Below are 22,793 nucleotides of genomic sequence, written 5' to 3'. Positions count from 1 at the left end.
TCATACCAATGTAAGATATTCATCAAGAAAACAAATCAATAAAGTGAATAAACTAAGTTCATCTTTATCAATCATCAATATTCAATCATCAATCATCAATCATCAATCATCAATCATCATAACATATTAACATATAATATAAATACATAATTATGAAACAAATTATAAATATAAAGAAAAGAAGACATAAAAAATACAAGTATTTATTATACTTACCTCTATGATGCAAAAATAAGTGCCTAAGCCCTAAGGTCATTCACTATATTTCTACTCCTGTCAAAGAAGAATGAAGCTCACCGCTGCCGGAGCAAAATGGTCGCCTAGATCAGTGGTTCTTTCTTGTTCCTTGATTCCTTCTCAAAGCCCTTTCTTAAAACCCTTGACAAAATCCAAACCCTGTTTGTGAATTGTGTTTTTGTTTTGTTTGTTTTGGTTATTTTTGGTGGAGTAAAGCTGATCCCCTACATCTCAAGTGTTAACAAAACCATACACCTACCAATAAAAAATCTATATTTGGAATCTTCATCAAGTAATTTTAAAATGTGTTTAAAAAAAAAAAAACCCATAAGGCGCCACTTCACGTAAGGCGGAGCACTGCCTTACCATTTCTAGACTGCATCGCCTTAGCAACGCCTTAAAAACTATGGAAGACACCTCCAACCAATGAACCAAAGTCAAAAGTTGAGGTTAGTGTTAAAGAAATTCCAGCAATTCCTATTGTCAAGGAAGATCTAGTCATTGATGTTCCCATCAACGAGACTCATGTGGATGAAATTGAAAGCGATAGTCACAATGGTGGACAAAGAGATCAAACCCAAGGAGATTAGTGCTACAACTATGGTGATTATGGACAGCCAAGCATAAGATCCTAAAGGGTTCGAAATTGAAGTAGTGGTTGATGAAACCATTGAGGAGACTGTGAACGACAGGGACAAAGGACTTGAAGAGCCTATGGTCGAAGAAGAGCAAGTAGAGGACGTGTTAGAAGACGATCCCATGGATACATCTGAAGACCTTGAATTTGAGCATGTGGAGTTCGTCATCCCATTAAAGTATTTTGCAGATCCGGCTCCTCACATTCTAGACTACATCCTTATTATAAAAAAGCTACCTGAATTTTTCTACGGCTTGAAGAGGGACGTGAACCATGATATAATCACCCTTGCACTCTACAAAATTCGGGGATGGATTTTTTCTAAGACGGTGAATCGATGTAGATAAGTCACATAATGAGATTATTTTATTGCAAATAAGCCTTAGGTTGGGTTATGTATGTGTTGGGCCTTTGATCCCATGGGTTTTCTTTGTAATGAACCACTTTAATAGGCCTAAAATATGGGTAGAAAGTAGGAAAACAGGATTTAATTCATTAGTTTAGTTAGAGTCCTGTTTTGAGTCTATTTCCTTTGTTATTTTAGTAACCTAGTTAATTTAGGTTTCCCAATTAGTTAAGGATTGGGTTAGGCCTTTCCTTTTAAGCGTTTGAGTCAGTTTTGAGTCTTCTATATAAGTTTGTAAGGGGCTACAACATTGAACACGAATTTTTGAATGAAAAAAAAAAAAGATGGCTTATGCTATTGTGCTATGGGATGCAATTGGGTGAGATGCCTAAACCTGAGGGTGAGATGCCCATTTACTAGTTCTTCTTCCCCCTTCTCAACCCTCTATCGAATTCTCTTTCTTTTCTTATTTTCTTTTTATTTGTTTGTTGTGAGAGAAAGGGCTAGAACCAAGCCTATTGGAGGACATCTTCTCTATTCAACCAGAATTTTAGATATTGTCTGGGATTAGGTTCACTTGTGATTTTAGTTCTACATTAGGAAGAGGAGAAAATCATATTGGAAGAGGGGAGCCAAGTGCATTTGTCTTCCCTTCCTCGGTGCCCTGGGGGGGAGCAGTGGGAGAGAAGACTAGAGATCGACAAGAGGAGGGAGAAGGTAGGGGGACCAGCCCAGGGGAGAAATGATAGAGGAAACGGGGGCAGATTTGGGAAGGCCAGAGGAGTAGATGGTCTTGGGACTGGGAGTGACTAGGGAGGAAAGGATGCCAGAAGGGTGCCAAGGATCCAACCAGAGAGAGGTTGACTAACTTTTGCCAATAGAAAGGGGATGGTATTGAGGGCCAAAGGTTTGAGGTTGAGAATTTTCCTCCAGATTCAAGAAGCATTAGTAAGGTTGGGGGCAGTCCAGAGAGAGTTGTGATTAAGAAGGGAGGAATGGATCCAATCAACCACCTGTCAATGTCAATGCTCTAATAAATTAATCTCTTTGCCATCAGTAAGGGTGGGGCCACATGTTAATCTCTTTACCATCTGTCAATGCTCCAATAAATTAATCCCTCTGGATCTCCACCCCTTAGTCTTTAGCTGGCTCAATGATGTACTCGTGAGTATTGAAATACTATGATCTGCCCCATCTTGAAGACCTTCCACTAGTGGGGCTGTTGCTCGAGTCTGTCAATGGGAAGTGGCCATCTATGAGTTCCTCCATCTTGGATACCTCCCACTGGCGAGGCTGTTACTTGAATTTGACTCTTGGAAGAGACTCAAATTTGTTTGGAAGAATCAAAGCTAAAGCTTTAGTCTTTTCTCCATGGTTTGATCTTAAAATTCAGTGACAGTGGAAATTGCTTTGTTCAATTTAACTAAATTAAGATTGATTTAGAATAGTTCTGATGGTTATTGGATGTGTTTGTAACTTCACTTCTTTGTGAAAAATCGGTAGATTCATGACAATGGTTGGTGAATTGTCTTGTAAATCCACTTCTTTGTGAAATAGATTTAGATTCATGGAGCTTAGATTGCCCATGTTGAACAATTACTTCTTGAAAGGTTTAAGTGGGATTACTAAGTAATAATTGACGCTTCTGAACAGACGGTCACTTTTACTCAGCTTCAGAATTTTCCTTTCTCTGGTTGTCATTTTGGGCTACCACATTCCTTGAGAAGTATAATTGGGATTAGAGGCATGGTTTTAAGTATCGGTGCATATCGTGCCGTTTTGCCGATACGTATCGGTATCGGTAGGCATCGGCACGATATGTATCGATACGCTACAGGGAATTTTTTGACCCTCTTTGTGTATCGGTGTATCGGTGTATCGGTAGTATCGTATCGTGTCGTACCATATTGGTACCGATACGTACGATACTCCATGATACAAACTTTTGAAAACCTAAAAATTCCAGTGAGTACTGGTACCGTATCAGTATGTATCGCACTATATCGTACAGTATCGTACCGATACGGTACGATGCGGCTACTTAAGTGTGGAATGTGCTTTTTTTGTTTGAAACAAACACTTCAAACTCTCTTACCATTTATCAACAATTTTCTATATTTCTCTTCTTTCTTCCCCTTTGATTCACACACCTTTTTGGAGACTCAAATGGTAGATTGAAGGAAACATTGTGGAAGTGAATGGTTCAAACAAGACAAGGATGGTGTAACCCAACCAGATAGTGATGATGATGATCAAGACAAGGATGGTGGTGGTGGTGATGGTGATGGTGATGGTGATGGTGATGGTGATGGTGATGGTGATGATGACGACGACGATGGTGGTGGTGGTGGTGGTGGCCAAACTTATGTACCAGCACATTTCACAGAGGAGGCTGCATTTACACATGCAACCCAAGATAGTCATCATGGTGCTCGCACACAACCAAAGTCTTATAGTCGGAGGGGTAGGCGATCCCACAATCCAAGTGCTACTGATGCATTGATGAGTAGCATGAAGTTAATGAGCATTAGTTCAGATCCCGCTGGTTCCTCATCCGGACATGGACACCATGTATCTTCAGATGCATCTTCAGGCTATGGATATGGGACTTATGCAAGACAATCATTTGTCAATCCAAAGCAGTATAGAAGTTCAGATCATGCTGGTTCCTCATCTGGACATGGACACCATGTATCTTCAGGTGCTTCTTTAGGCTATGGATATGGGACTTATGCAGGACCAACATTGGCCACTCCTGAGCAGTACAGAAGATTCTACAATGAATGGGAGACCCACTACCATAAATATTTCGACTGGGGTAAATATTATGCCTATATTCGACAAGTGCAAAACATCATCTTAGTTGCTCCTATTGAAGAAGGTCCTAGCCAAGGATTTGAACCACCACGACACTCTTCATGGCACTCATCACAGTGGCAATGGCAATGAGGAAAGAAAAAACTGTAAAAAATCTCATCATTTTGAACATTTTCAACTCAATATATTTGTCTATCAATACGATACACTCTACTTAAGTATTTATGCATTCTACATGTTATATATAGCTTTTTTAATTTTTTTTTTATGCAAAAGTGTATAAAAATGTGTTCTCTATTCATTTATGTGCGAATCTTTAGCGTATCTTAGCGTATCTTCGATACGATACCCTCCGATACGTATCTTAATTTTGACAGACCGATACGGCGACCGATACCGATACTTTAATCCTTGATTACAGGGTAAGGATGGATGCATCTGGGCTGTCAGAAATGCTACTCAGTTTCAGAGTCACATTCTCTGGTTGCAAACTTGCAATCCTCAGCAGTTTTTTCACGCACTACTCTGCTAAAGCGTGCAACTCTCTCTCTCTCTCTCTCTCACACACACACACACACACACACACATACATGGTAACCTTTCAGTTGTACCATATTCTCTAATATATAAATTTTGTTTCGCCATGATTGTTCTGAGCTGTAAAAGACTACTCTATCAATTAGGAAACCCTGTCCCAATGTCAAGCTCACCAGATTCCAAAGAAGGATCGTTGAAGTTTGTTAATGGCTCGGGCTAAAAAAGGAACTAGAGAGATGCCACTTCCTCATTTCAGAGACAGCTGGTGTTCTGTCCTCAACCAACAGTGCAGATAAACAACCTCGATCTGATAGTATTATATGCACGGTCTCCCTCCTTGGTCTTCCCTGCTGAATCCCTCCAGTAGTGGGTTGCAGTCTTCATTTGTCTCTGTTGGAGATGTGCAGATTGTTGTCAATTAGAGATGTTGATGAGTAGAGTTTGATGAGGCAGAGTTTGAGTAAAACATTCTGGGGCAAGGCCCGTAAATTGAGTGGCCACCATGTCAAATGTTACATACTGAAGCACAGAAAAATCTTGTTATTTAGGAAAATTTTCACTTTGCACCCTTTTTTTTTTGAGAAAATGGTGGAGCCTAAAGTGAAAGGAGTTGATTAGAAAAAATTTAGGTGCTTGCATTATTCCTTGAGGCTATCCTTTTGTCTTGGTGTCATGGATCATGTGCAGCGTACTTACCTCACCTTGATTTCAGGAAAAATACTCTTTTTTCGACTTTGTACAAGCTAATTGACCTTCTTTTTGTGTGTTTTTTGGTTACCTAAGAGATACTTGTCTATTGAGTCTGGCAGGTACATAGAATTTTATGATGCTATGTCAGTCCCAATGGCAATAGCACTTTCTGGTCAGCCACTTCTTGGTCAACCAGTGATGGTTAAACCTTCAGAAGCTGAAAAAAATCTAGTTCAGTCAAATGCAGCTGCAGCTGCAGCTGCTGCAGCTGGAGGAGTAGGTGGTGTTATTGGACCATATTCAGGAGGCGCTAGAAGGTTGTATGTTGGCAATCTGCATTTCAACATCACTGAAGATCAACTTCGCCAGGTGAGTACACATCAATTATAACTTGGAAATGTCTAGATTGACAGCAATTGACATTCAAAGGTTTGAGAACTGTATCTGTCGTTTGTATTTCCAATTAGTATGTGTAGGGTTGCTACCATGCAAAACAACTAACTTTATTTAGGCCTGACGATTACTTGTTTATGTCTCTCCTTTTTTATTCTATCTATCCCCCCTCCACCTACAATGACTGTCCTCTTTGTGCTCTCCTACTTATTTTTCATGTAAGATTTCTCTTGAGTTTATTTTCAAATCTTGAAAGTAGTTATAACTTAAAAATTATCAGGTCTAATGAAATAAACTTATTTACTTCTCATTACTTGATCTGTACAATCGACAGACTACTTGTGAGGGAGACAATGGTAAGAAGAAAAAAGGCTGGTCATTTTGGGACTGGAAGTATAAACTCTCATTGATTTTTTCACAGATAGCCAGACTTAGCGAAAACCCGTGGCATCAATCTGGAGCAAGTTTTAATCAGCTGGCTTGACTTGTTTTTCCATAAATTGTCGTACAAGATGGATTTCAGTTTCCATTACACTAAAAGTTGAACCGAACCTGGCCCAACCTACTTGAACAACCCACAGACATGGCTCTGAAGGAAAAAGTAGAGCTTGTAGAGAAGTGGATAGGAAAGGTAGCCTATAGACTCAAGCAACCAGCTCGGTGAAAACTCACCCCGTTCCATGTGTGTCAGTTGACTTCGGTTATACCAGGCCGACACAGAGAGGAATGTGCTCACGAGGACACCACCAAATGTCTTTCAAGAAGAATGGGACACAGAATTCTTCGAAGGGGAATTATTGAAAGGAATCCAATGTCAATGTGAAGGTCCACATGGCTGGAACTGATATTTTCCATCCCTGACAAAGAAATTGTGCCCAAAGATGTCACGTTCTTTCAAGATACACCTTTCTTTTCTCCAGAAGGCAGATCTGTCCCATCTCCCTCCATTGGAGATTCTCCTCTTCCAGTTTTGGTTGATTCCTTGGTGTTGTCACCTGGTGATCCTTCTGTTATTAGTTCTACTGATCATCTGCCTATCCAGGTATTCTCCTTATCCTTGGATTTTGCCTTCATGATGTGCTTGGATCATGCTCAAAACTCCAGTGGTGTGTGAACCACTAGTTTGGCCTATTTAGTAAACAGGCTCAGGGCAATGGGGCTAATAATTCCCACCAGACCTATCAGGAAAAAAAAAAAAATCTCACCGGTCCAAAGCTGTAAAAAATGTCACATCCGTTTCATATTACTTGCTAATTACATATAGGATTTTACGGTTAATTCTATTTGGATGAAATTGTGTGCATACGGTATTTTACAATAGTAGCTTTCAGTGGCCTTGGTAAATAATTAGCAGGTTGCTGAAATATCTCTGATGTGGGTCCGGGTTCCAACATCGGAATCGGATAACTTAGGCCCACTTAAACCAATACATTCTAAATCCAAGAATTAGTGGCAGTTTTGTAATTAGATGGAACTTGACAATAGGAAGCAAAAGTGGTTTGAGTGTGTAACATATAGCCAATGACAAACTAGGAATAGGCATAAAAAGGAGGGACATTTTAGGAAACTAAGGAATAAGGGTTTAAGGAAACTCGCTTTATTAGGTTGTCTTAAGCCTCAGGACACAAACAGAAACCCAGTGGCAAAGGGAAAGCTTGTGCTGATGAGAACTCCTTCCAGATCCTCGAATCAGCCCAAAATTAAACCGAAGGATCACCATAGTATGTTCTATCGAATCCAGCAATACTAATCGCAGACCTCAAGGGCACAAAGAGTATTTAACTTCAGCAAATCAGGTCTGGGTGCTAACTTCAGGTAGCCTGAGTTGCAAGTCTTGTTTCTCACAGTAGGAGTCTCAATAGGAGCCAAGATAATAGGGTTCAGGTTCGTATATGGGAGTGCTTCCTTCGTTCAAAGCCTTGGCCCAAACGATCACAAACTAAGGAGATCGAAGCGCTTGAGTAGGGCTGAAACAGGGCTGCAGCTAGGTGTAACAAATATAAATAAAGACAAGGAGGAAGGAGTTGTCGAAGGAGGAGGAGTCGAAGAAGAAAGAGAAGGGAATAATAGAGGAGAATTTCAGAGAGGGTAGAACAAGAGATTTACAGCTCACAGCAGCCTTGGTTTCACCCAAGACATTCATTCAATTTCAATCAATTTAAGTCTCATTGTTGGTTACATAACCCTATTTAAAGACTCAATAGTAACCTACTTTCCTATACTAAAACTGAAACAAATATTGCATCTAATCTAAAATAGAAATAAATCTCACATTTTCACTCAGATAAGAATAAAATTTGACTACCGAACTGAGTTCTAACTCTAAAAAGGAAAGAAATAAAGAATTAAACAGAATTCAAAAGTAGCCCTAAATCCAACGTGTAATTGCATCAATCTCTGACTTGTGGCTTTCAATAGGTTTGCAACGTACATAATGGAGCCTTTGCGTAGTAACAACATTGCACTTTTTTTGGGCTTAGGATCTCTCACAATTTATATCGTAACTCTTTTTTGGATGAATTAATATATTAAAAGACGCAAGAAGAATATACAGCCCCAGAGGGGAAGAGAAAGAGGACGCCGGAAACAACCATCAAGAGAGGGGGGGTGGGGAGTTTGAGCTTGGAGCTAACATCAAAGAAGAGGGCTTTCCAAATCATCTCCAAGGAGCGAGAGTGGAGGTCCATCCACGGAGATTACGCCCACCAAATGTGATAAATGGTGGTGCAGAAAGCAAGTTTGCCCATTGTATCACAAATAGTAGAACCAGCAAAAGTCATGTCAAACCAAATCCACTCCCTATGAAGACCAAGGATATGTTTCCCTCTAGGCCAGCAGCTTATAAGAGTTCTTTTTCAACTAGAGGGGGCAAAAGGATAGCTGAAAAAATGGTCGGAGTCTTCCACTCCGTTCCAACATAAACAGCAGGAAGGAGGGACGGGGATGTGCCTAGAGAGATATGACTAGGACAATTTTACACCAAGAGGCGTAATTTCCGTAGATGGGATGCATATCGTAACTCTTCATTCCTACTCATTAGATGCAATATTGGGATGGGAAGCATATTATATTTTTTGGTGGATTAGTTGTGGGAAGAGATCTCTAACTCTGCGTGTCTGCATTCTTTGCCTATGTTTTGCCTCCAGATCAAGGACAGACACTTCTTTCATGAAGCCATTTGTAAATCCAAGACCCCTCCTAAGATTGAGAATTGAGCTAAAACCTTGTTTCATTTGGCTTTATTGTTAAAAAAATTTAGATACCAACTTTGTTACTCTTTAGGTCCACTGCATGGGCAGTTGTACGCTTTTGTTGTTATGTTTGTTCTTTAATGCTCAGAACTTTTGGATAAAAGCTTGATCTCTGCATTTTTGCAGTAAGAACTTGTTCTCATTCTAGAAGTTGTCTTGTAAACTGGATGAATTGAATTCTTAGCTTAATATTCCAGGTTTTTGAGCCATTTGGTCCTGTGGAGCTTGTGCAATTGCCTCTTGATCCTGAGACTGGACATTGCAAAGGTTATGGGTTTGTCCAGGTTAGTATATCAATCTGAAGGGAGGTAGTTCCTCTCATTTCAAGCTGTTGGCTAATTTGTAAAGTTACACTCTTGTAGTTTGCACGTCTTGAAGATGCCAGAGCTGCACAAAGTCTAAATGGACAATTAGATATTGCTGGTCGGATAATCAAGGTGTGACCTGGTGTAATTTTTCTATTGTAATTGGTAAAGAGAATTGTTATGAATAATGGGGATCTTATAAACTTTAATTGCATCTACTTTTTTTTTCCTCTGATCATGTTTTTACATTTGACAACTGAAGATAAAGTTAAAATCAATAGTGAAAATAAATACTAGGTTGTGAGGATGAAGGTCCTCTAAGCCTTGTCTATATTTCCTCTTCTGTTTTTCAGGTATCTGCTGTTACTGATCAAGCTGGAATGCAAGATGTTGGAGCAAATGCTGCTGATTTTGATGATGATGATGGCGGAGGCTTGGTTAGTAATCCCTCTTATATATTGGTGACAGTTGCATGATACCCTACTAATTGGTCTTTGATTCTTGATTCCCTGTATTAGTGTATTTAATTAGTAGCTCTCAGTTCTGTTTTAGACCTTATTCTATCTCAACCATTGCAAGGAACAAATTCTTTGTATGTTTTCATTTATGTGTTTTAGTCACTTGGGGTCTGAGGATGCTGTGACTCACTTTGGAGAGCGTAATTCTGTCTCAACAAATTATTTGTATGTTTTCATTTATATGCGTTTTAGTTTAGGGTCTGAGGATGCTGTGACTCACTTTGGAGAGCGTAATTCTGTCTCAACAAATTATTTGTATGTTTTCATTTATATGTGGCTGAGTTACTAAATAAGCATGTTACCTTATCTTGGCCGGTTGGCCTTAGATTTTCTCATTTTCACATCTGATGTTCTAGCAGTTTTAAATTTATTAGCTTTAGATGTTATCTTTGCTCTATGTTTTTTTCTTGGTCACTAAGTGAGGATGATGAGATTGTGTTAAACTACATCTCTGACTTGAATTAAGTTCTGTTGTGCATGTAAATAAGTGGCTGTCACGGCGACATGGTCACCCAAGGCGGTGGCCAGGTGCCTAGTGTGCATAAAAGAGCAAGAATAAATGATTTTATTGGTTTTAACACTACCTTTGCATAATTTCAATACGTGCTATATATATTGATACTGACATATGCTATAAAAGACGTAATAAGGGATAATTTATTGAACTATGAACAAAACATAGCATATTCATCAAAATTCAATGAAAATCAATATCTCTCAATGCAGTATGGTTAAAATATGCTAGTAATTACCTAAAAATGTGATAATCAACAATGTATAATGGGCAAAACACAGCATATTCGTCAAAAGTCGAATCAATGCAATAAAGGTTCAAAACCATGGTTATATATGATCAAGAAGTAAAAAAATTCTCAAAGTAAAGATTACAGAGACAAGAATCATTCATCTTAACATACTTCTGGGCATCAATGAAGAATGAGAACCAAAAGACAAGATAGCATCGTTCATGACAAATTAAAAATGCTCCAAATTCCACAGTGATGACATATTGAAGAGATTTTGAGATACTTATCAAGCACTAGTAGATGAATGAATGAGGAAGAGAAAGAAAGAATCGCAACCAGTAGCTCCAATGGGTCTCAAGTTTGCAAAATTGTTTTGATGCTCAGATTGCCCCTTCAAGAAATTCGTTGGGAGAGAACTTGAAGAAAGGATCTCTAATGGTTGATTATGGCCTCCCTGTAGACCTTTCTCAGATCTAGAGGAACCAAACCTCTTCTCCTCAAAGAGGAAAAAACTCAGCTCCTTGAGAACCTCCTCTTCTTGTCTTCCATTGAAACCCCAAGGTGAAGATCATTGGTTGAACTCCACAGATCCAGCAGAGAAAGACCAAACCAAGTAGAGAATTAGAGAGGGAGCAAAAGTTCAGAGAAAAAATCGGAAAAAGCAGTAACAGAGGAGGCTCCTCCATTTTTTCCCCAAAAAAATCGTAGATCTCACAAAATTTCTGACCCCCTTCAACGAAATTCTCTCCTCCCTTTTATAGATTGATTTCGGCCCTCTCTAAGCTAACCTGTGCCTCATCCTTTGTCTCCACAATTTTGTGCCTCCACATGCTCCACTCGGGCCGTTAGGCCACTTGCATCAAAACGGTTAAGGGGGGGGGGTGAATCCTTGAGAAGCTTCTAGAGATTCTTCCACCTTGATCTTTAGCCTAAGTGAGATGGGGACAGCAGCCATGGCTGCTCCCATCTCTCTATCGATTTTTCCGCTTTCCTTTCAATGAGCTAAAGCCTAAATGGGTGAAATCCCTCTTCTACCCTTATCTCTTTCCATCTGTTCCTATTTTGTCTTCCCTTTCCTCATGTTGACTCTATACTAATGATGTGAGCAAAAGAAAGGTTTTCCCCCAAGTTCCCATTTTGCCCATTGAGAGAAAATTAATACCCACCTAAATTTCCCTCTTTCTTTTTGAAACTTTCATTCAAAATTCAAAATTTTATTTTATCATTTATCTAACTAAATGATCCCTATCTCTTTAATTTTTTTAATTATCCGAAAATGTCCCTATCATTACCTCTAATAGGCTAAAGGATCCCTTCTCACCCATGATTTAATAAAAGACTCAAATATCCAATGGATAATGAATGGTCTCAAAAATGACTAAATGACCCCTATTTTGCAAGCATCCCTAATTTACCCAAAGTGCCCTTGTGGGTAGAGAGTGCGATTCCCTTCTCCCCCCCCCCCCCCAATTCTTTGTGCAATTTCTCCCTCTCCCCTGTGACTCTAAGACCCATCTCAGTGATTTCTTCCCTACCCCTACGGGCTTTCTATCAATTGGTATCGGAGCAAAAGGATCCTTCCTTCGTACTCCTTTCTTTCCCATCTCTTCCTTATTCCTCTGTTCTGGTTTCTGTCGAGGCTGAGAACAGCCGTTAAAAAAAAATCCAACTCTGTTTCACAAACAGAGAAGTCGGAAACCCCAATTTTTCCCTTCCTTCAATCCCTCCACAGCAAACCCCTCCACCCTCTTTTCTTTCCCTGCTGTAACAGTGGTTAAAAAAAATCGCAACAGCAGCAGTCCACTTCTTGATCCTTCTGAAACTCTCCCTTTTGCTTCAGTCGAGATCCCTCTCCATGTTCTAAGGTTCCACCAGCCGGTGAGGAAACAAACTCAAAAAGAAAGAGAATCTAAAACCAACTCTAACTATGTCCTACGCATGCAACTTTCTAAAATTAAATGAATAAAATAAACTAAAGATATTATCCTCCTAAATAAAATCAACTACTAAAATCCTAGTAGATCAAATAATCAAATATGGATCCAGTTCATCTCTGTCTGGGTACCCGTACCCAGATGGGTATGGATCGCTCCACAGGTGCATATTTGCATCACCCCTCTTTGACTGAGGACACCAAGCGGGTGAAAGTCAAAGACTTATGACAATCAAATTTTTCTAGAAGAAGAAGGTTTTGGTTCGGCTTTGTAAGTGTTGGGGTGTAGATCAGTAAAATTCAGGGACGTTGAACTTAGCACATGCAAGATTCAAAACAGATGGAACAAAAAGTATTGATACCAAAGAAATATCATTCTTTTAGAAAGTTAAGTTCAGTCTCTTAACGAAAAAGAGCTGGTCGGTTACCAAAAAAGGTTGGAAATTAGTTTCGAGCTCACAAACTATGCAGCCTCTCGACATTTCGGGGTAAGGCCGCGTAGATCCCCCCCCGGGGGACCTTGCACTTGCGGGAGCCTCATGCACCAAGTACAACCTCTTCTTTTTTTTTTTTTTTTAAAGGATTATATCATACATCTTAGTCAAATGTTCTAACATACACACCAATACAAAAGCCAGAAAGAGCCTCAACCAACGGTACACCATAAAATTTAGAAAGAATTAGCGGAAAAAGAAGGTTCGAAAAGCAGGCGCCTAGGCTGTGAACCTGGCCAAAGTGTCGACTCAATGCCTTGTCGACCTAGGTGGGCACCTTTCTGTACTCAATAAAGTGGTCCATGCCTTGTCACCTAGGTGATTCCTACACAACAATTTATGAATATTTATTTTGAGCAGGCTTTAGGCTGTACCATGGTTCCATCCATGAGTAATCACTGTTTACAAATTACTCTTTGATCCAACTTCATCTTGTATTTTGATTGATTATGTCATGGAAATGTAGAAAATAAGCTTTGAATTTGTTACTAGAAAATTTGAAAATGTAGGTGCTATTGCTCTTTGTTTCCATTAATTAAACTTAAATGTTGCTGTGGCCTACACTAAAATTTTTGAAATATCCTGCTTGTGAGTGGACAATATGTATATGTATGGGCTGGGGATAGCTACCTGGTCACGTGGCCACTGCGTCAGCATGAAGACCAACCTGGGGAGGCGTACAGGCATCCAACCAGGTGGCAGGGTGGTCTTTTTGCCATCCCCTGTGTCTGGGCTAGGGGCATGCGATTGGGTAGTGATATTTTTCCCATATATATATATATGTATGTATAATGCAAGAGATCTCTGCCTGGTCATGTGGATCTGCACCAGCGGGGCTAATGAGAGCCTGCACAGGGGCATCATAAGGAATGGGATTTTTTATCGGGATGGAGTGGTAAATCCGTACGCCCATGTCTGGGCACAGGGGCCATGCAACCAGGCAACTTTCTTTTTCCCATATATATTCTTGTTTGTCTCGACTCTCAGTGATCTAATCTAAATATGCAAATAACTTTGTTGTGGGGGACACAGTTTCTAGCCTTTGTCCCCATCTCAACTTGTGACACGAGGAACACTGCTGCTTTCAAGTGAGGAGAGAATTGGATCAAATGAGCCAGAAGAATAAGAAGAGAGGAGAACAAGAAAGAGAATAGTATTACTTACCTGATGTGAGAGCCATAAGTTTTTCGGGCTGATTGAAGTCTCTGGATTCTGCAGCAACCTTGTCGAGAAGCCCTAAGATTGGGGGCGGAGTCTTGTTTAATGCTTTCTATTACCCGTTACGCCTCATTTGTTAATTTACTTACATATGCACCTTATGTTTTTTCCTTACGCAAGTCCCTGTCAATTCTCATTTTATTTGTATAGTTGTATCTTTATTTTTTGCATCTATACTTATGCCCTTAATTTAAATGTATTTATGTCTACTTCCCATACCACCAGATTGTATTTAGCCCCTTAGATTTAACTTATACCGCTGATGTGCACAAAGTGTGTCATTACTCTTTCGTTTGTTTTGTCGAGGTGTCTTAGATTTCCCATTTCCAGCCCTGTGGCCCTGTCAACATATGACTCGTGTCTGTCTGTACACATCGAACCAAATTAATACCACAAAAATTGCTTCTTTAAAAGTGTCGCAAGTATTTCTTCATTTCCTTGCAGAGAAATTCGAATGTACTACTTTTTATTGTCGAATCAGTTTCCTTAGTTTTGTGTCGGGGATTGATATTGCTTATACTGGCAGATTGTACTTGTCAACCGTTTGGCATTGCTGACATAAACCTTGTCTTTCACTTGCAGTCTCTGAATGCTCGTTCTAGGGCTATTCTCATGCAGAAATTGGACCGGAGTGGCACTGCATCAAGGTTTTTTTTTTTTTTTGGTGGTGGTCCTTTCCCACTGTGTCTGATATCCCTGAACTTAAGCTTTTGATCTCTATCTGCAGTATTACTGGTTCGCTTGTCACATCTGTTGTCAATGGCCCTGGTCTCAGTCTACCAACAGCTTCAGTTCTTGGTGCTGCACCTATGGTTGCCCCCCTTGTTTCCTCACTTGGACAGCCTACCATTCCTGCTCTTGCTGGATTGCAGGGGACAGGTCTTTCAGTTCCAGCTGTGACCGTGCCTCCTGTTGATATTATTGGTGTACCCGGTGACTGTCTATTGCTGAAGAACATGTTTGATCCAAATTTGGAGGTTGGTTGGGCAAGCCTTTTTTAGTTATTCTCTTCTCATTTACGTTGCAATGTGCCTGCTCCTATGTTTTTGGTTATTGAAATAAGTTAGTTGCTTTGCAGACTGAACCAGATTTTGATTTGGATATAAAGGAAGATGTTCAAGATGAATGTGGAAAGTTTGGCACAGTTAAGCATATCTATGTGGACAAGTAAGTAATTCTGTGGATTAGATTGTATTTTACCATCTAGTTGATGCCTAGTATGAAGTAAAATTTTCGTCATAGTGAATATTCTCTTGTGGCCTTGTTCGTTTTAGATTTGTTAATTGGGTCCAACTGAGTTATGCCTCATACTTTATTGCTCTTGCCCATTTTGATGGGTGCTATTATTGTAATAAGCTCTTCCTAGCTGCTTCCTTATTCTTTTTTGGGCGCCTTTTCTCCCTTCCCCTGAGGGCAGAGGGAGGGGTATTGAATGACTACGAAGCTTTATTTAACGAGGAGTGAACCATGGCAACTGATAGGCCACCCCCAATATGATGTACATAGGGCACAAGCTGAGCATGCAATAAAACACCCCCTCACATCTCTATCTGTACAGTTTATTGCTATATCGGTGGTTAAGGACATACATAACATGGTTGTCTGCTGGAGAATTGGCCGACCCTGCCGCCAATGGAATGAGGTATTCATATTGGCAAAGTAGCTACATGTCACAGCCCACCCAATAAAGGCCCACAGGCCTAGCCCATTAAGCCCATGGACTTAGGCCATTAGGCTAAGTAAGGCCCAGTTTCAAGAGAATTCTATCAAAGTGTGGAACTCTAGATATTTTGTAGTAGATATTTTCTAGAAGATACTTGTAGGAGATATTTTAGGAGGTTATTAGAATCCTCTACTAAGGAGGTGGAAGTAACCATTGTATGTAGGACATATGTACATATCCTAGTGATTCCTTGTAAGTAGGAGTGCCTATAAATAGAGGTGCCCTCATTTAGCCAAGGCACCAAGCAAGTGAGTTCTCAAGCCTTGTACTCTAGTTTTCTAGTGCAATACAAGTTCAATCTTTCAAACTCACTCTTGTGTTCACATTTTCTCTTCCCAAGTCCTTTAAGGAGTGTAGTTAGGCTGACTTAGTGTTAGTGGGAGTGCTAAGTGCCTGTGCGGTTGCTTAGAAAGGTCTAAGGCCGTGACAGTTGTGGTATCAGAGCTTCGGTTGCGAGGGAGCCAAGCTTGTGGGACAAGCATTATGTCTAACCTTTCAGAGGTTCACGATGTTGCAGCAAGTGAGCAAAACCATGGAAGGGAGGGCAACCCCAACACAAGGAAGCAAAGGAGGAGCAAAGACAAGTCTGTGGATGTTGGTAGTGCTATGGAGCCTCGCTTAGCTCAGGTGGAGCTAGCAATGGCGGTGGTGGTGGAGCGCTTAATGTTGTAGAGCAAAGTGGGGAGGAGCTTGAAGGCCGTGTGGGTGAGCTCGAAGGCCAGATGGGGGAGCTCAAGGAGTCCCTACTAATTACTCTCAACACCATGACACACCATCAAAAGGAGGAGCTTGCGACCTTCAAGGCTCGAGTGTGGGAGGAGATTGCCACCTTCAAGGATTAGATATGGGAGACGTTGGCCTAGATTGAAGCTCACATTGACGAGGTACGTGAAGATAGGGCCATGTGTAGGAGGGCAGTGGCCGGGGGGAGCCACTACCTCTCATGAAATGCCTAGGGTGGAGGCACCAAGGCCCAAGCCATTTTCTGGGAAGAGAGATGCGCGAGTAGTTGACAACTTCTTTTGGCATATGGAGAGGTACTTTTGAGGCAATGGCACTCGACGATGAGGCATCAAAGGTACGGACTGCTACTCTCTACCTCACTGATGATGCAACCCTATGGTGGCGTAGGAGGTATGCCGATATTGAAAGGGGCTTGTGTTGCATAGATGCTTGGGATTGCTTCAAGAAAGAATTGAAGAAACATTTCTATCCCGAGAATGCCGCTTTCTTGGCTAGGAAGAGGCTTAAAAGGCTCGAACACATGGGGTCTATTCGGGACTATGTTAAAGAATTATCTATCTTGATGCTCGAGGTCCTAAGTATGACTAAGGAAGAACTCCTCTTTAACTTCATGGATGGCCTCCAAGGCTGGGCTGCGTAGGAACTACAACGCCAAGGCGTGCAGGATCTTGCTTCAGCCATTGCAGTGGCCGAGTCATTGGTGGAGTTTAGGAGAGAGGATAGTTCTAAGGTCAAGAAAAGCAACAATGGAAAAGGTGGGGGAGAAAAAGCGTCCAAGACTTACCCTCCAACGGAAGGCACTAGCAAACCATCTTCAAACAAGGAGGGTAGACCCAAGCACGACAAGAAGGACAAGTTCACACCTCAAGACAAGTGTTTCTTGTGTGATGGGCCACATTGGGCGAGGGATTGACCCAAGAGGAAGGCTCTTAATGCCTTACTTGAGGAGAAAAGTGGAGGTGAAGCATATATGGGGTCCCTACAACGACTAAGTGCCATCAAGGCCAAGACAGAGGTCAAGGCCACAACCTCTCAGAAGGGGCTCATGTACGTGGAGGTCTGCGTCAATGGCAAGCCCACTCGTGCAATGGTAGACACGGGTGCTACCCGCAACTGTCTCAATGGAGGAGGCAAAGAGACTTGGACTTAGGGTGTCCAAGGAGGGGGATGGCTCAAGGCAGTCAACTCCCAAGCTCGTCCCATACATGGCATTGCTCAAGGGGTCGAGATGAGTATCGGGACGTGGAAAGGCACTGTAGATCTGTAGATAGTGCGTATGGATGATTTTCAGGTAGTACTTGGCATGGATTTCCTACGAAGGGTTAAGGCCATACCCATGCCATTCATAAGCACGGTTTGCATCATGGAGGAAGGAGCTCCATGCATGGTCCTAATGGTACAAGGGACCAAGGACGGCCCAAAACTCCTTTCAGCCATGCAGCTAGAGAAAGGAGTCAAGAAGGGAGAAACAACGTACTTGGCGGCACTGTTAGAGTAGAAGGAAGACAGTCCAATTGAGGTGCTGCCCAAGTCTATTGAGAAGGTTCTTGAAGAGTTCAAGGACGTGATGCCATCCGAGCTGCCCAAGAGGCTTCCACCTAGGAGGGAGGTGGATCATGCAATCGAGTAGGAGCCTGGTGCCAAGCCACCAGCCATGGCACCTTATAGAATGTCGCCGCTAGAGTTGGAGGAGCTAAGGAAGCAACTCAAGGAGTTACTGGATGCGGGATTCATTCGCCTTTCTAAAGCTCCCTATGATGCCCTGGTTCTCTTTCAACGGAAGCATGATGGATCACTACGCCTATGTATCGACTATCGGGCGTTGAACAAGGTAACAATCAAGAATAAGTATCCCATTCCTTTAATAGCTGATCTATTCGATGGATTTGGTGGTTGAAGATACTGTACCAAGTTAGACTTATGATCGGGGTACTACCAAGTCCGCATTGCAGAGGGAGATGAGCCTAAAACAACATGTGTGACGCGGTATGGCTCGTATGAGTTCTTAGTGATGCCCTTTGGCCTCACCAATGCCCTGGCTACATTCTGCATCTTGATGAACAAGATCTTCCACCCTTACCTCGACAAGTTCGTGGTGGTGTACTTGGACAATATCATTGTTTATAGTAACACCTTGGAGGAGCACATGCAACACTTAAAGACCATCTTCAAGGAACTAAGGGACCATCAACTTTATGTTAAGAAGGAAAAATGTGCATTTGTACAAGAGGAGGTGATGTTCCTTGGTCACAAGGTCGGAGGCGGAACACTACGAATGGACGAAAGTAAGGTGCGGGCAATTCAAGAATGGGAGCCACCTACCAAGATGACTGAGCTAAGGTCTTTCCTTGGCTTAGTTAATTACTATCGGCGGTTCATTCAAGGCTACTCAAGAAAGGCAGCTCCACTCACTGACTTACTAAAGAAGAACCGACCATGGGTTTGGTCGGACGCATGCAAAGAGGCCTTTGAAGACTTGAAGAAGGCCGTTATGGAGGAACCAGTGCTTGCCGTACCCGACCATAGCAAGCCATTTAAGGTGCACACAGATGCATCCGACTTTGCTATCGGTGGGGTGTTGATGCAAGAAAGGCACCCCATTGCCTATGAAATCCGTAAGCTAAATGAGACAGAGCGGCACTTCACAGTCCATGAGACAGAGATGACCGCGGTGGTGCATTGTCTAAGGACTTAGCGTCACTACCTACTTGGGTCAAGGTTCGTGGTGAAGACGGACAATGTTGCCACTAGCTACTTTCAGACCCAGAAGAAACTAAGTCCTAAACAAGCTAGATGGCAAGACTTCTTGGCAGAATTTGATTTCGTCTTCGAGTACAAGCCAGGTAAGGCCAACGAGGTGGCTGATGCGCTTAGTAGGAAGGCGGAGTTGGCTTCTCTTAGCCAACCGGAGGGGGAACTTCTAAACTTGATCAAGGAGGGCCTCCAACATGATCCATGGCTAAGAACTTACTTGCCCTTACATGGGATGGCAAGACACGAAGATTTTGGGAGCAAGATGGCTTACTCTATGCTAAGAAGAGAAGACTCTATGTGCCTAAGTGGAGTAACCTATGGAGGAACCTCATTCGCGAATGCCACGACACTAAATGGGCTGGCCATCCAGGACAACGGCGCACGCAGGCATTGCTAGAAGCGGCTTACTATTGGCCTTAGATGCGTGATGACATAGAGGCCTATGTGAGAACTTGTCTTGTGTGCCAACAAGACAAGGTGGAGCAGCAACCACTCAGGGGATTGTTGGAGTCACTTCCCATACCAGAGAGAGTATGGGAGAGTCTCTATGAACTTCATCAGTGCCCTACCCAAGTCTAAAGGGTGTGGGTCAATAATGGTGGTGGTTGATAGATTTTCTAAGTATGGCACATTCGTGGCAGCACCAAGGGATTGTACGGTGGAAGAAGCAGCAAGGCTATTTCTAAAGCACGTCGTCAAGCATTGGGGTGTGCCACGATCCATAATAAGTGATCGAGACCTTCGTTTCACGGGGAGGTTCTGGACGGTGCTATTCAAGTTGTTGGGATCGTCGCTACACTTCTCAACAGGCTTCCATCCCCAGACCGACGGGCAAACAGAGCGCATCAATAGCTTGTTGGAGCTTTACTTAAGGCACTTTGTGAGTGCTAATCAGCATGATTGGGCCATGTTGCTATATGTGGCTTAGTTCTCCTACAATCTCCAGCGAAGTAAGGCTACGAACCAAAGTCCATTTGAGATTGCCACGGGACAACAACCCTTATCGCCGAACACGGTGATGACCGGCTACACAAGAAAGAGCCCTTCGGCGTTTAAGGTTGCCAAGGAGTGGCAAGCAAAGCTAGATGTGGCTTAGTCATACTTAGACAAGGCCACCAAGAAGATGAAGAAATGGGCTGACAAAGGGAGGCGACCAAGGTCGGGGACTTGGTACTTGTGAAGCTCCTACCTCAACAATTCAAGTCCCTAAGGAAAGTGCACAAGGGGCTGGTACGCCGATATGAATGCCCGTTCGAGATCACAAAGGTGGGCAAGGTATCCTATGAGGTAAGCCTACTTCCTAAACTCAAGATCCATCCGGTCTTCCATGCAAGCCTATTAAAGCCATACTATGGAGACAAGGAAGACCCAAGTCATGGAGCCTCAACAAGAGCACCAATGGCTGTCACTACTTCCTACAATAAGGAGGCTGAATACATCATTGCCAACATAGTCATCCAGAGACGAGGAGTACCTCCTAGTAGGGAGTACTTAGTCAAGTGGAAGGGGCTATTAGAGAGCGAGGCATGTTGGGAACCCGCCGACTCTTTATGGCAGTTCCAAGACCACATACAAAGGTTCCACAAAGAAGACGCGACTAGGATGTCGCCGACTTAGGTGGGGGGGAGTGTCACAACCCACCCAATAAAGGCCCACAGGCCTAGCCCATGGACTTAGGCCATTGGGCTTTGTAAAGCCCAGTTTCTAGAGAATTCTTCTAAAGTGTGGAACTCTAGATATTTTGTAGTAAATATTTTCTAGAAGATACTTGTAGGAGATATTTTAGGAGGTTATTAGAATCCTCCACTAAGGAGGTGGAAGTAACCGTTGGATGTAGGACACATACATATCCTAACCATTCATTGTAAGTAGGAGTGCCTATAAATAGAGGTGCCCTCATTTAGCTAAGGCACCAAGCAAGTGAGTTTTCAAGCCTTGTACTCAAGTTTTCTAGTGCAATACAAGTTCATTCTTTCAAACTCACTCTTGTGTTCACTTCTTCTCTTCCCAAGTCCCTTGAGGAGTGTAGTTAAGCTGACTTAGTGCTAGTGGGAGTGCTAAGTGCCGGCGCGGTTGCTTAGCAAGGTCTAAGGCCGTGACAGACGGCTTCGCAATGTGCCTTACATGTTGGGGATTCCTTTTTTCTTTTTCTTTTTCTTTTTCGGTTTTTTTTTGGGGGGGGGGGGTTGAGTACTGCACATTGGAGCATGTCCATGTAGTAACCACTTCTAGTCCTCTCCTACTTCCACATTGGAGCTTGTCCATGTAGTAACCCCAAGGGGGTAGCCGAGTTGGCAAGGGACCTTCGGCTCGTGCTTCTGAGTTCAACTCCTCTTACCTCCTTGGGCCCACTCACACGGGGGTGTTTAGTGCTCTTTATTGCTTTTAGTGAAAGTTGAATGGTTCTCATTCAACTCCGGTATGACTCGATCCATGCGGTTGTGGGGTCAGTATGGGCCTGCGGGACTAGTCAGGCCAAAGGGCTTGATACCCGTTGTTAGCAAAAAAAAAAAAACTTCCTAGTCCTCTACTGCTTTCAGGTTCATCAACTCCACAGTTAAAGCACACTACTCTGGCCTGAAACATGCTACCACAATATCGACATTATTGTTTCTATTGTTCCATTGATTCCTGCAGACCCTGGGTTTCCTATGGAGCTGTCAAAATTCAATTTAGGGGGAGGGTTGCTCTTATCATTTTTTCTTTCTTCAGTAGATGGCAGCAGGTTTCATTTTGTTTGAGATGATGCCATCAATTTGGGTCATTAAAATGAATGTTATAGGGAATGATCTTGGTTACACTCAGCATGCTTTGGTTCACTCTTGACTGTTCGATTGCAGGGCAACTGCTGGATTTGTATACCTACGTTTTGAGAATGTTCAATCTGCCATAATTGCACAGCGTACACTCAATGGAAGGTGGTTCGCGGGTAAGACGATATCAGCGACGTTCATGGTGAGTGTATCACTTCAGTCCATGTAAGTCTGATTGCTTTTCCCCCCAGGTTCCTAATGTCTCATTTTTGTTTGCTTGTTTGTATATGCAGTCAACTCAGAACTACGAGGCCAAATTTCCGGACAGCAGATAGCTTTATTTAGTTGAACAGTTTGACTTATCTGTTAATATTCCTTTCTTGATTTTTATTACTGAACTTAGGGGTAGTCTGGAATCTGGATGTATCCTTGTGTAACGAAAGGGTTACAATTGTTGGGTTCCCATTTAGGGGGAGGGGAGGGGGCGTTGGTTAGCCCATTTTTATGTAGTTACCATTTTTTATTTTTATTTTTTTCATGGAAAGGGTTACCTACTTTTTAGATCAAGAGGAGAGCTGCTAGTGCTTTTGGATCACAGCAAACATTTAAATGATTAATGTGGTTTATTGTGTAGGCGTTTGGTTTTCGTTCTTGTTATCGTCCTATGGAGGTGTTTGGGGTTTTTTTTTTTTGGGGG

The 22,793-nt window shown here is 42.1% G+C and overlaps 1 protein-coding gene across 1 annotated transcript; it reads left to right on the top strand.

Annotated features, from left to right (window-relative positions):
- The first annotated feature begins 4,560 nt into the window (after positions 1-4,560).
- Positions 4,561-22,729, top strand: LOC122089835 (RNA-binding protein 39-like). The gene is made up of 9 exons (XM_042659545.1): positions 4,561-5,633; positions 9,106-9,192; positions 9,271-9,345; positions 9,567-9,650; positions 14,705-14,769; positions 14,850-15,099; positions 15,201-15,289; positions 22,184-22,298; positions 22,390-22,729. The coding sequence occupies exons 1-9, from the start codon at positions 5,406-5,408 to the stop codon at positions 22,429-22,431; spliced, it is 1,035 nt and encodes a 344-aa protein (XP_042515479.1). The 5' UTR covers positions 4,561-5,405; the 3' UTR covers positions 22,432-22,729.
- The last annotated feature ends 64 nt before the right edge of the window (positions 22,730-22,793 follow it).

Source organism: Macadamia integrifolia, chromosome 9 (assembly GCF_013358625.1).
Source record: "Macadamia integrifolia cultivar HAES 741 chromosome 9, SCU_Mint_v3, whole genome shotgun sequence".
Lineage (NCBI taxonomy): Eukaryota > Viridiplantae > Streptophyta > Magnoliopsida > Proteales > Proteaceae > Macadamia > Macadamia integrifolia.
Note: the sequence above shows the minus strand (reverse complement) of the source record. Positions and strands in the feature narration are given on the sequence as shown.

Excerpts from the sequence above, each read along its gene's own strand:
- LOC122089835 (XM_042659545.1), top strand. The coding sequence starts at position 5,406 with ATGTCAGTCCCAATGGCAATAGCACTTTCTGGTCAGCCACTTCTTGGT. Across the intron at positions 9,193-9,270 it reads AAGGTTATGGGTTTGTCCAG|TTTGCACGTCTTGAAGATGC; the intron begins GTTAGTATATCA and ends ACACTCTTGTAG. Across the intron at positions 22,299-22,389 it reads CGATATCAGCGACGTTCATG|TCAACTCAGAACTACGAGGC; the intron begins GTGAGTGTATCA and ends TTGTATATGCAG.